General features: G+C 42.2%; 1 protein-coding gene across 2 annotated transcripts in view; it reads left to right on the forward strand.

The window, feature by feature from the left end:
- Positions 1-13427, forward strand: part of PRDM15 (PR/SET domain 15) — a 38005-nt gene that overhangs the window by 13690 nt on the left and 10888 nt on the right. For both annotated transcript variants that reach the window (XM_083500499.1, XM_083500500.1), the window contains exons 6-16: positions 116-235; positions 1500-1724; positions 2664-2799; positions 3952-4130; positions 6077-6171; positions 6530-6617; positions 7377-7544; positions 8649-8743; positions 10178-10309; positions 11064-11198; positions 12399-12562. In XM_083500499.1, coding sequence (XP_083356625.1) covers positions 116-235; positions 1500-1724; positions 2664-2799; positions 3952-4130; positions 6077-6171; positions 6530-6617; positions 7377-7544; positions 8649-8743; positions 10178-10309; positions 11064-11198; positions 12399-12562 — 1537 coding nt within the window. The remainder of the gene's footprint in view (positions 1-115; positions 236-1499; positions 1725-2663; positions 2800-3951; positions 4131-6076; positions 6172-6529; positions 6618-7376; positions 7545-8648; positions 8744-10177; positions 10310-11063; positions 11199-12398; positions 12563-13427) is intronic.

The following is a 13427-nucleotide window of genomic DNA, read 5'->3' on the forward strand; positions in this document are numbered from 1 at the left end:
GCAGAGGCACACCAGGCATTGTAACAGCAATGTTACAATGTAGTTAGTAGGAAAATAAACTAATGCAAATAAACTAATGCAAAATAAACTAATGCAAACATTATTTCTCTGATAGACGTTTGTTTAGTAGTGATGGAATGTGACCAAGAAGAAAACAAAACTACTTCGAAGCCTCCCTGTTCCAGTGGCACTTATTCTCTCAAAAAATTAAAATTCCCCCGTTCTAAACTTTCAGGTATGGAAACTCTGGTTCTTGTTGTGTGAACACTATATAGCCAAATCACCTGTTAGAGCAGAGCTTTCCAAACTTTTCATGTTGCTGACACGCATGCATAATTTTGTGACACAGTAATTCAGTTTTACTAGCAAACCGAATGTTGCACTAACCGCTTTCCAGCCCCGGGAGTAGTGGCGGGGAGAGTTCACACAACACACTTACACACTGCAGCCAACACACTAATGTGTCATGACACACAGTTTGGAAAGCTCTGTATTAGAGAAAAATCTGATGGCGTATGATAGGTTTTGAGGTGGAACTGATCTCTGATGGGTATTGAAGGAAAGGTTTAAGCCTGATATTTTGAATGTCTAGACCGGGGTTGGGTGGGTGAAATGGGGGCTGTGGCCTTCCAAATGTTACTGCACCACATTTCCCATCACCCCTGACTGGCCATGCTGCCTGGGGCTCATGGAAGATGGGGTTACTAACAACATCCAGAGAACCACAGGCTTCCCATCCCTAGTCTAGAACTTGCCGCTCAGTTTGTTTAAGATACTAAGCCCCTAATTTTTGTTTGTTGTGATATAGTGAGCTCTCTAGAAAGTAGTGAGCCGCTGAAGCAGAGTCCAGCCAGTTGCCATTTTAGAGCAGAGGTGGGAAACCCATGGTCCTCTATGTTGTCTGGCTCCATTTCCCCATTCATGTGCCAGTGTTTTTGAAAGCTTTCCAAGAATCCCAGCTGCTGATGAGCAAAAGGGAGGCACTGTTAAGATCCACAACTCCACAGGCATAATTTTTAAAGGTTGAATGTGCTTACAGCGACAGTGGTTTGGCTTGTGTTTTCTAAAGAGAGCATTTGAGAAGTTCATTTCTTTGCCTCTTATCTTTAGACAGGGGTGGGGAACCTCGGGCCCAGGGACCACATGTGGCCCTCCAGAGCTCTCTGCCTGGCCCCTGGGGCTCTCCTCAGGTCACACCTTTAGCAGACCTGCTCCAGCCCCTCATCATGTGCTTTTGACTGGCAGGAATTTGACCTTGAACGGTGATAATCCTCCCAGTTGAAAGCACTATCAAAATGAAGGTTTGTACCATGGCATGAGGGTCTGCTCTCCTCAAAAAGGGTCAAAAGTCACCAGTTTTGTCACAACTTTGTACAGAGGTTGTGTTTGGAATATTGTTGACTTTAGGTGGCATTAAATTTAAATGAAGGGAAGGCCCTTTACTTCTAATGTTCAGCCATGCCCGTATAGTTTTTTGTCTCATCGCTCTTCCCTTGCAGAGCATCGCCGGAGTCACTTGGAGCAAGCCAAAGGAGCTCCACAGAGCAACCAAAAAGATGCAGTTGCTGAAAAGGTTATGGAGGCCCCACCTGCAGACCAGCCTGTAGCCCGTGAAAATGCCAACACCACAGTGGAAGGGAAAAGAAAACCACGAAGGGGCAGGAAGCCCAAAGTGGCAAGACCAGAAACTCCCATTGTGATTGTGGACAATAAAGACTCTTCTGGTGAGCCCAGAAACTACTAAAAGTAGCTATCAGTGATACTTCATTTCATACCCTAAATCAGGGGTGGGGAAAACTTTTCACCCAGTGGGCCAGATGGTCATGTTCGCCCCGCCTCCCTCAGGCCAAGCTTGACAGGTAGGCCTAGCTGCCCACCTGTCATGTTGCCCACCTGTCATGCGACTCTAGTCACGGTAGCATCTGGTGAGCTTTTTGCCTGCTCCCCCCCCCCCCCAGCAATTCATATGGGGCTTTATAGGCTGATTGGTGGCATCTGCAAATACACTTGCAGCTGAGGCAAGTTTTTACCTGTCCTATACCGCACATCATCTATGATATGGGTGGGCATAATGTGGCCAAAATAGCCTCACAGGTGGGTCTAATTAGGCCAATGGGCCAGAGGTTCTGGCCACGATACCCTAAGCCTCTGAGGCCAAACTTGGCCCTCCAGCTGTTTTGGGACTACAGTTCCCATCATCCCTGGCCACTGGTCCCGTTAGCTAGGGATGATGGGAGTTGTAGTCCAAAAACAGCTGGAGGGCCAAGTTTGGCCAACACTGCCCTAAGCAAATTACTTTGCATTACCAACTGCTTTGCTTTATGGGCAGAGGTCATGAAGAAGCTGAATTTTCCCTTTTTTGACATATTTGCATTGGGGAACTAAATTTATTAAGAAGTGGTGTATCACAGCACGTGAGCGTATTGAAGTGCCTTGTACTGAGCCATCTAGTCTGGTATTACCTTCTCTGTCTAACTTTGGCTCACTGAGGCAGGTGTGGGAAACTTTTGGCTTTCCAGAGGTGGCTGAGCTGTTGCCCTAGTCATTGTCTTTGGCTTAACATAGTCATTGTCTTTGGCATTAAGCTCAGTAACTTATATGGCTGTATATTTAGGGTTCATAACTGAGTGGCCTTTCTGGATAACAATGAATTCATTTGACAGAGGAACATGTTGCTGAAATTATAACGGAGATTCCACCTGATGACGTAGCTCTTCCTCCTACAGAAGAAGCAAGGTTTATGGAGGTGGTGTTAGCGAAGATACCCAGTACTGCAAACAGTAGGAATTCTATAGCGAAGTAAGTCCCTCCAGAAAAGGCAAATGCTAAAATGTTCTGTTTCCTCGTTATAAAGGACCACTGCATATTCAATATTTTAATATGAAAGATTCAGAGGTTGAGGAGCGAAACACAATGCAGTGTTGAATCTAGTTTTATTTTTCCATTTGAATCTAATCTTGCTCTTCCATGAATGGAAAGGCTCCTTCTGTTTGTAGACGTGACTCAAATTCAGCAGGAATTCCAGCTAGAGGAGGGTTTGGTGATTTCCTCTATCTTCTCTCTAGCCATCCCTTCCCTCCCATACTGTTCTAAAGGTTCCACAACCTTTTGGAGTAGATTTTCAGAACATATATGGGGTTAAAGAACAAAATGGGAATCCTAACCATACGTGACCTTCCACTCTCAGCAATTCTGATCCCACCGGAAAACCTTTATTATCTTAGACATAATGAAACATTAAGGTTTCAGATTTTAAAAAGTGATCATTTGCAATAACATCAGCAGACCGAAACTCTGCTTATTTGAGGGAAAATATAAAATTCCAATTCAGTCTGTGATAATAGACGCATGGTGAAACCTTGTACCCTAACAATGATACCATACTTTTCCTTGTACAAGACTAGGTTGTACTAGGTTGTACATTATTACTAAAAATAATGTTAAAAAGCGGGGGGGGGGGGAGTCTTATACATGGGGCAATCTCCCCCCATTTTCTTAATTTTGAGTCCCCCCAAATAGGGGACGTCTTATATACGGAAAAATACGGTAATTGGTGTTATTTTAGATAATTCCCTTGAGCAAGTGTACATAGTGGTAGTTCATATGAGGGAGAGGTGGTCCTTGAGGTATTTCAGTCCTGAGACAACATTGCTTCTAGGGTGTGTATGGCAGATCATCTCTTTGAAAGAGCCCCCATGGAAAGCTAACACAGCAGAGAGGAGCTTCACGTGTAGGGAGCTCCTGCTATAGGATGCGTCCAACCAACATAATTGAAGTGCTGGCCAGTGAGAGGACTATGCCAGCTCCCTGTCCTGTTCCAAAGGGTTGCTAATAAATGAATCCTACAGTATGCTGACTGTACGAGAAGAGAGACGATAAATAGTAAGAGGACGGTGAGATGGTGTTTGCGCTGCTTCGTTGTTACCTGCCTCTTTCTTTCCAATCTGGCAGGTTTTCACACCATCAAAGCTCCATGTCCCTCAAGAGGAGCTTGCTCCTGTCCAGCCGACATGGGATGCGGCGCAAGATGATCAAGCAACTTGGGGAGCACAAGCGCGTCTATCAGTGTAACATTTGCAGCAAGATGTTCCAGAACAGCAGCAATCTCAGCAGGCACATCCGCTCTCACGGTGGGTTCAGGTGGGATCACCTGGTTTTGTTTTCAGAGCTCCCACAACTCACTGGAAGAGAGCTCTTCAATCTAGCAGAAAAACAAAATTAAAAGAAGTTTCATATGATGGGACATTGAAGCAGTACCAAAGAAGAAGGGCTGCATATTTTCACCCATTAGGGTAGCAGTTTAGTGAGATAGTTTTCCAAAGTCAAGGGGAATCTCCTGTCCCTTGAAACATGTAAGCCAGAAGGGATGGATCAGAAAAGATGACTAAGGGCAGTTAATATTACACAAAAATTGTAATGGTTTTCGTTTGATGTGTCTTTCTTCAAGGAAACACTTCTTTTTCAGCGATCCAGTGTTTAAACTTCAGTTTAGCATTGATGGGGTGATTGGAGATACTGCAACAGAAGATAGGTGCAAGGCATGTTCAGTAGTGCACAAAACATAACTGATGACTCAGCTGCTTCACCCATGTTGCAATTTTGGTGGTGGTTCATCCTCCAGATGTGCCATTATAATGCTGTACCATTCACCCCCTGCTAGTTTTAAGCCAGCAGGGCTGCTCCCCATCCATTGGCTACTCTGTCAATTTAGAAACATGGGTGGAAATTGACAAACAACTTCAGTTAGTATGAAGTGATGCTTGACCAAGCAGATGTGATAACAACTGATGCAATGCATTCCACATCCTTGATATATATAAATGTTTGGTTCCCCCCCCCCATAAGAGGACATGTAAAAATGAGCCAGTGTCATGTGGTTACAGTGTTGGACTCTAGGATGTGGGAGACCGGTATTCAAATTCCCACTCAGCTGTGAAGCTCACTGGGTGATACTGGGCCAGTCATTAACTTTCAGCTTAGCTTATCTTATAGGGTTGTGAGGATAAAATAGGGAGGAAAACCATGTACAACATATTGAGCTTCTTGGAGAAAAAATGGGACATAAATGTAATAATGAACACATAAATAGAAGTGTCTTATATTACATTTTTAACATCCAGCCTACAATCCTGTACATGTCTGCTCAGAAGTAAGCCCCATTGAGCACACTGAGTGTTTTAATGATTGCAGCCTCTGTATTCATGAAATTCCTGTCTTTTTCTTTTTGGGGTAATACATTTTTCTTTAAAACGTATAATTCTGAAGTAGTCTATATTTTTTCCAGTTCCTTTGAAAAAGAGTTGCCTGACCCAAAATGTCGTAGTTATATTTAGATTATCATTTATTAAATTAAATGTACATATGAGCAGGTGGTATTCGATAAAGGTTTACTCAGAGTAGACACATAAAAATTAATGGACCTAATTTAGTTGTGTTCACTAATTTCCATGGGTCTCATCTGAGAAAAACTTAGTTGACCGCCACCCAAAAGTTTTGGAACGTATGGTATCACTTCCTCTCTGCTGTTGTAGCAAGTTCTTTGCTAAGCCCCTTTGCTGTCAAATCTTTCCATAATGTCTGAAGTTGCTTCATAAGTTACATTTTTATGAGGGAACCAATTCATAGGCAGAATGCCCATGAGTACTGCCCAGAGAAAGATATGTAGATTTTCAGGAATACATTAGGCTTTTAAAAACCATATACAGTATGGTGTGCATGCATTTTGTATTCAATCATAGGTTCCTATAGCATATTAATTGTCCCTGGAGCCCTAACTACATAGGATATTGTGCTAAATGTTCCATTTGTCTTTTTCAGTTTGTTTGTTTTTTTACACTACAGTGATATAAGTGATCTAGCTCCTTTCTTCTCTGTTAAGCCTGAAATAGTACTAAACACTATCATTTTTCCTACTGGGAGCAGCCCAGATGCAAATTTGGGGCTGCGTGATAGCTATTTGGTCCCAAGTTAACTGAATATTTGATACATTTTATTTTAGTGCTGCTAGTTATTCCTGAATTTTTCTAGTTGGATAAGCAGGTGACTGAACTCTGTCTTGTTCTGATTAATCCCTTAGGTGACAAATTGTTTAAGTGTGAAGAATGTGCCAAGCTTTTCAGTCGAAAAGAGAGTTTGAAGCAACATGTTTCATACAAGCACAGTAGGAATGAGGTTTGTATGGGTCTCCATCAGCAAGCCATTGTGGGATGAAAGTGGACTACACACCATGGTAGGCAGGCAAGGTCTGCAGATCTCAGAATGGGCCTTCTCCTACCTGTAGTTATTTTGTTTGTAGAAAAATCTGGTGCCTTTACTTGTGCAAAAGCTTAAGAGCCTCAGAAATTACCATAGAAACCTCTCCTATAATTTATCAATGTTTAAATTTTCTGGGGTTTTTTCTTTTGTGGGAGGGGTGACAGCTCCATTGGGGAAACAAATCAAAGAAAATATTTTTTGTAAAGTATGAACTTCATATGTTTGGACATATTTATTGTGATTCCTTTTCTGTTTTCCACTTTTTAATCCCCAGGTTGACAATGAATACAGGTACAAGTGTGCTACATGTGAAAAAGCTTTCAGGATAGAGAGTGCATTAGAATTCCACAACTGCAGAACAGGTATGATAATCAAACCATGTTACCTAAGTCATATGAAGTGGTCTGGAATTGTATTTATCTAGTAAGGAGGGAGCAGTAGAAGTCATCTGGACATTCTGTTTTTATTGCTTATGCAGGCAAAACTATAAACTGCTTTAAAAATACCTGGCATACATAAGATAACATTTAAAAAATATCAATAACGGGCAGATAAAATCAGCAAAACTGTAAAAGGAAGTATTCATAACGAGAGACATTGAGGATTGGATTCTTCTGCGTGTAAGACAGATGTTCTACCACTGAAATGCAGTGCTTCCCATAATCACCATCAAATGCGTGTGCAGGATGGAGTGCTGTATCAGTACAGTATCCAAATTATTGTAGGGAATCACTAGGCTGATCCACCACACTGGCCCACCAGGGTGGCTCAGCACAGAACCGTCTGCATTGATAAGCATCAATTATTTGGTAATATCCAAGTGGTGTCGCAACTGGCATGCCAGATACCATCTCCCACACTCGCTTCACTCAGAAAGCTATTGCTGGTGGCATCAACACAAGCCACAGCAGACACTCTCACAGCAATGCCCTACTTTTGGAGACAAGGGCATTTAAAATGGGCAGTGCAGGATTAGACGAGAGGAAGCTGCTTGTTGGTTTTCAGAGATGGCCCCTGCTTGAGCTGTGCATCTGGATTCCACGGCTTATTCTTAGAAACAACGAAATGGTTTTTAAAAAACGCTGTTATGAAATCTGCCCTTCTTCCCCTTTTTCATGCAGACGACAAGACCTTTCAGTGTGAGATGTGCTTCAGGTTCTTTTCCACAAACAGCAACCTCTCAAAACACAAAAAGAAACACGGGGACAAGAAATTTGCTTGCGAGATCTGCAACAAGTTGTTCTACCGGAAGGATGTCATGTTAGATCACCAGAGGAGGCACCTGGAAGGTAAGTACATTTGTGATGGATCTTCTTCCTGGACCTTCAATAATTTTTCCCTTTCGTCTATGGAAATCATTTAAAAATTTGACGGATGGCACACTAAGGCTGGTTCTTTTCTCCATTCGTGGTAATGCATCACTGAAATTGAGGGTGAGAAGGCTTTGAACCATCCAATTCTAGCTATTTGTCTGACAGGTATGATCTAAATTGTTCATTATTCTGGATGCGATTTAAGGGCTATTCACGATGACCCCCTTTTTACATGAAAAACTCTGGTATGTCCTTAAGTTGCTTCTAGATAGCTGAACCACAATAGCTGAACCATTGTGCTTGCAGTGGAAATACGGGGTTATAGTGTTGGATTACGACCAGGAAACCCCGGTTGGGATTCCCAGTCAACCAAAATACTCACTGCTTGACCTTGGGCCGGTCCCTTTCTTAGCCTAACCTGCCTATCAGGATTGTTGTGAGAATAAAACAGCAGAGGTCTTATTTGCTTATTTATTTGTACTCTGCCTCTTTCCCTGAATGGACTCAAGGGAGCTCGCAGATTTAAAAAAAGCCAGGAACTGCTAAAAAACATAGAAGAAGGTAGGATTGTTTTCGCCTCTTTGATCTCGAGAGCCAGTGTGGTGTAGTGGTTAGGAGCGGTAGTCACGTAATCTGGGAAACCGGGTTCGTGTCTCCGCTCCTCCACATGCAGCTGCTGGGTGACCTTGGGCCAGTCACACTTCTGTGAAGTCTCTCAGCCCCACTCACCTCACAGAGTGTTTGTTGTGGGGGAGGAAGGGAAAGGAGAATGTTAGCCGCTTTGAGACTCCTGAAGGGGAGTGAAAGGTGGGATATCAAACCCAAACTCTTCTTCTTCTTCTTGAAGGAAAAAATTGGGATACAGATGCAACAAATAAATAAAATAGATGGCATGCATGAGACACAAATCAGCCCAATATCCATGTTTATGTGCAAACCTAAAATTAAGCAGCACTTCTTACGGACAGGATGTCATTTCCATGCATCGCTGTATTGATTATGGTGTGCATTATTCATAGAAGTAGGAAGCATGGTTTATTCTTTGTTTGTTCTTTTTTTGGTGGGAACTGTTATCTTAAGGAGTGAGGCGTGTGAAAAGAGAGGACTTTGAGCACAGCACAGAGAACATGGTTCGCTACAAGAAAGAACCTTCTGGGTGCCCTGTTTGTGGAAAGGTAGGATTTTCCATTGACTTACATTCGTGGAACTTTTGTTTCAAACCACAGGCATACTCACATGCATTTATTTATTTATTTTGTCGTGCTTTTAACACACAACAATTCAGAACGTCTTCTGGATGAGTTCCCAAAATCCATACAACTATGGCAAACTTTTCCAGTCTGTGTAACTGACATGAGGTTAGCAGAGACGGCAAAGTCCACACAGATTACAGTGGTACCTCGGGTTACGAACAGCCCTGCTTACGAATGCTTTGGGTTGCGAACTCCACAAGTGTCCCGGGTTGCGAACTTTGCCCCAGGATACAAACGTAATCTGCTACCGGGGCTGCAGGAGGCCTATGTAGGGAATGCGTGCCTCGGGTTAAGAACGCTTCAGGTTAAGAACGGACTTCCGGAACAAATTAAGTTCGTAACCCGAGGTACCACTGTAATGTTGCACAAGCAACTTGGTGACCTTCTTTCCTTTTTCTTGGATGCTTTTTGATGGGTGATAGTTGAGAGAGAAGCAAAGCAGGAGAAGCTTCCACATGAGCATGGTCCCAGTGGTCTTCTGACAGCCACGGTCAAAGTATCGTGAGATATTGTCTCTTTAAGTCCCACAGGTTGAGCTCCCCGCCCCGCCCCCGCCCCCCAGCATGTGGAATGGTGTGTTGCTATTTAAGAAGCTCCAGCCCATAGTCCCCTTGGGCATGCAGAACTAGATATGCAGTGCTTTGGGTTCTAACCTGTGGCTTGTTCAGCCATCCATTCATTGGTGTTATGACCTTATTTGGTCAACTGCTGGCTATTAAGAGCTTTGTTGTTAAGTTGGATGTCATTACTATGGGACAGAAGTGACCCTCCTTCCTATGCCAGTGAAAAAAGTGTGGGACCCAGAGTTGAGATATGTGCAGTGCAATCCTGTACACGTTTATTTGGGTGTAAGTCCTAATTAATTCTATGTGGCTTATTCTCACATAAATATTCATAGGGTTACTCTGCTAGAATGGTCTTAGTCTAAGACTGCCATGTCCTCGCCCCAACCCTGTTTTGCATTGCTTCATAATATTAAAAGGGAAATTAATGGTCATCGTAAGGTTGTTATGAAAACAATCATAATAAAATGCTGTACAGTGCAATGCACATTAAAAGTGGTGTGAAAATGACAAAAAATAGGAAAACGGATTTAATAAAATCTTAAACTTTGAATATGAGGATTTGGAAAATGAAGTTATAGAGATCAGCTGGAATCCTTTGTGGGTAGTACTGTATTAGAATTCAAAATTTAATTGTTGGGCAGTTCTTGAAGTGGTTTAGTCAGGGAAAGAAGTTCTAATCTTGAGTAATGTCACCTAACTTCAGTTCAAAGTATGAGCCAAGGGTATTTTAGATCTTTCACATGTGACAGGAAAACAGAATTCACCTGCTAACATCTTTCTTCCCCTTTAGATATTTTCATGTAGGAGCAATATGAACAAGCACCTCCTGACCCATGGAGATAAGAAATACACCTGTGAGATTTGTGGCCGCAAATTCTTCAGAGTAGATGTGCTCAGAGATCATATTCATGTTCATTTTAAGGTACAATTTTTAACAACCTTGACAGCGCTCAGTATGATTTGATTCAGAACTGGAGCTGAGTAGGGTTACAAAGAAGCTACCAAGGAGAACTGGGAAACCACTGAAAACCGGAGGAAAAGTGGTTTAGCAAGCGATAAAGGCTGAAGGCCAATTTGGAAATCATGAGACCAGCCATGTGGCGTTGGTTGCTTCAGCTTTCCTTAAGACTGAATTATGAGCCATATAATATATTAAGCAGTAATATTCCCATTTAAAGATATTGCTACAAGTATGCAATAACGTTTAGAATCGGAAAGGAGCTCAGTAGCAGACCAGGGAGAAGGGGCCATTTTTTTCTATCCTCTGTCAATTCAATACGACTAAGGCATGAAGAATAGTTAGTATCTGTTGTTGAAAGAGGGAACATCATTGAGGGGAAAGCATGCAGAAGATTCAGCGAATGTCATACCTTAGCAGATTTGCTTTTTTAAAGGTTTGGTTTTTGACACTTAACAGGCAGTAAGGTGTAAGCAAGGTGGTGATATATTTCACTATTTCGTGATTTTGCACAAAGCTCAGTCATCTGAAAACAGGCAACAGAACAACAAGCCGTAATTCGGATAGTTCTGGTTGTTATTAATGTAAATTCAGCTGAGAAGCAAGTGAGGCTATTGTTTTTCCTTGTTTTGGAGGACTTAATAGAGACACGATGGCTGTGTCTGCTTAGTTTTTTTGGTCAGACAACATGTTGAGTTTGCACTTCCACTCTGTATAGGACATAGCAATCATGGATGACCACCAGAGAGAAGAGTTCATTGGCAAAATCGGAATATCTTCCGAGGAGAACGATGAAAACTCAGACGGAAGTGTGGATTCTGAGCCTCACAAGTATAGCTGCAAAAGGTGCCAGGTAGTTTTACTCCTTTCAAACATTTTGCGGTGGGAATGGGGTGGGAGAGTTGGGTTGCTAAAAGAAATGTCGAAAATAGTGAAAAGGTGTTCAGCTACGTTCCCTGACCCAGAAATCTGTGTCTCTTCTGGTGTGTGTATATGGAGCTCTTGCACATGCAGTCAGTAGCATTCATTTCAGCAGCAGCAGGAGAGCTGAACATACACTTGAACATGTGCTGCCTCTGTTGAAATAAACAAGGTAGATGTTGCAAACTGGAAAGCTCCATGTGGGTATAACAGCCTTCCTGTAAGAAATCACAGGAGCAGCTGTGTGTGGAGGCAGATTGAGAGACAGCTAATCAATAGCTTTAACCCACAAGTATTGGCAGAAGAGAGACATTATTCTCAGATTCACACAGTATCTGTTATTCAAATACATTTAATTTCAGGCAATGTTAGTTAAGCACTTTACTTTAAAAAGAAAAAAAAGTAAGTAGGTTTTCATCACTTTAAGGATTTCATGATTTCATTAAAAAAATTTAAAAAATACCGCTCCATCTTTCTTCATTGTTATGTTAAGGAGTCCTGTCTGTTTACATGTAAAATGTGAGATAGGCCACAGCCACTTCATGCCTGTCTTGTATAAACAGGAGCTGTCTGGTTAATGGTGGAAGAAAGGTGAAATTGTTAATAATATTAGTCTGGTTTCCAGCTCACCTCTTCCACAGAGGTTTGTGTGAAATTTTGCTGAAACAAGCATCCAATTTCCTTTACATACCCTTTGTTGATAATTCGAGAAGTCCATAGCTGGCTAAATAAAATCTTATTCCATTGCCTACTCTGCACCTTTCCTTCAGTGTCTTTGGATCTGCAATCTTTGCCCCTTTATAGCTTCCCTGCCTCCCAGGTGCAGACTTTAGCTATCTCCTGCATGACCTATTAATCCCATCCAAACTAGCAATAGTGCCTTCCCTTACAGAAATTGGACTGAAAACAGCTTTTGCTCCCTTAGAAACCAAAGATCCTGCGCCATCATATAAACCGCACCAAACAGTGGTAAAGTCTTCAGTGCCACATGCAGAAATCAACACAGATACTGTGTCTGATTATTAGCCAGCCTTGTCGTTTATTTCAATGCTGCATTAGCCTGTGGTTACTATTTCCAAAGATTGTCCACCTCTCCCCAGTGTGGTGCATTCACTGTTGTTTCATTCTTCAGTTGACGTTTGGCCGAGGAAAAGAGTATCTGAAACACATTATGGAAGTTCACAAGGAGAAAGGCTATGGCTGTAGCATCTGCAACAGACGCTTTGCCTTGAAGGCAACTTACCATGCGCACATGGTCATTCATCGGGAGAACCTGCCAGACCCCAATGTGCAGAAGTAAGGAGATAAGTCTGACAAAACTAAATCAAGGATTCAGTCTTGCCAGATGGGCATGGGAAAAATACATTGACTTCAGTGGAACCTACACATGAATTAGAGGCAGGACCACAAGCAGAGAATGATTTCTTAGCAATGTGGAGCCTTAGCAAGGAAGATCAGTCAGAGACAGGCCCGAGGGAAATGATGGACTGTGACTTTAAGTGGCCTACTTAAAGTGTGTTTACCTTGCAAAAGTAACTGAATAGTTTTGCACATGTGCTCCTGTTTCCCCTTCTCTATCCTGTGGAGAGGGTGCAGTTTTGAAGTGTGATGCAGTCCCAGGTTAATAATGACCATGGCAGCAAAAGAAGATGGGAGATACTTGAATGTAATTAGTGAAAGAATATTACGAGTGTGGAAGCACAATGTTCTGCTTCAGACAAGGTCTGTGTGTGTGGCAAGGGGTGGGAGATGAGAGATAGTGTTTCCAGGGCACATATGTCAACTTGACCATACTTTGGATTTGCCCCTGTTTATATCCTATACAGCGAGAAGCTGCAAAGAAAAAGCCTAGCTCAAGAAACTGCTAAGACAGTGGGCATTGCATAGACTTAGCACTAAATCAAAGTTTAGCATTAAGATGAGACGTAGAAGGGAATAATGTAAAAGCTTTCATTTATGTTTTGGACTGGATGACATAGCAAACTGGCCAAACCCAGATCAACTGTTGCTTGTCTTAACTATGGTTTGCTGCAACAAGCCAACTTCAAGTCACAATTTAAGAAGCTGACTTCTTAATACAATTTAGTGTTGGGATATAATGCTATAGTGTGATTAGTCTTAAATGGAAGCTGCTGATCTCCTTCTTGCTGATTCACAATAG

The sequence above is a fragment of the Podarcis liolepis genome (genome assembly GCF_965112155.1).
Source record: "Podarcis liolepis genome assembly, chromosome: 4".
NCBI classification, from domain to species: Eukaryota; Metazoa; Chordata; class Lepidosauria; order Squamata; family Lacertidae; genus Podarcis; species Podarcis liolepis.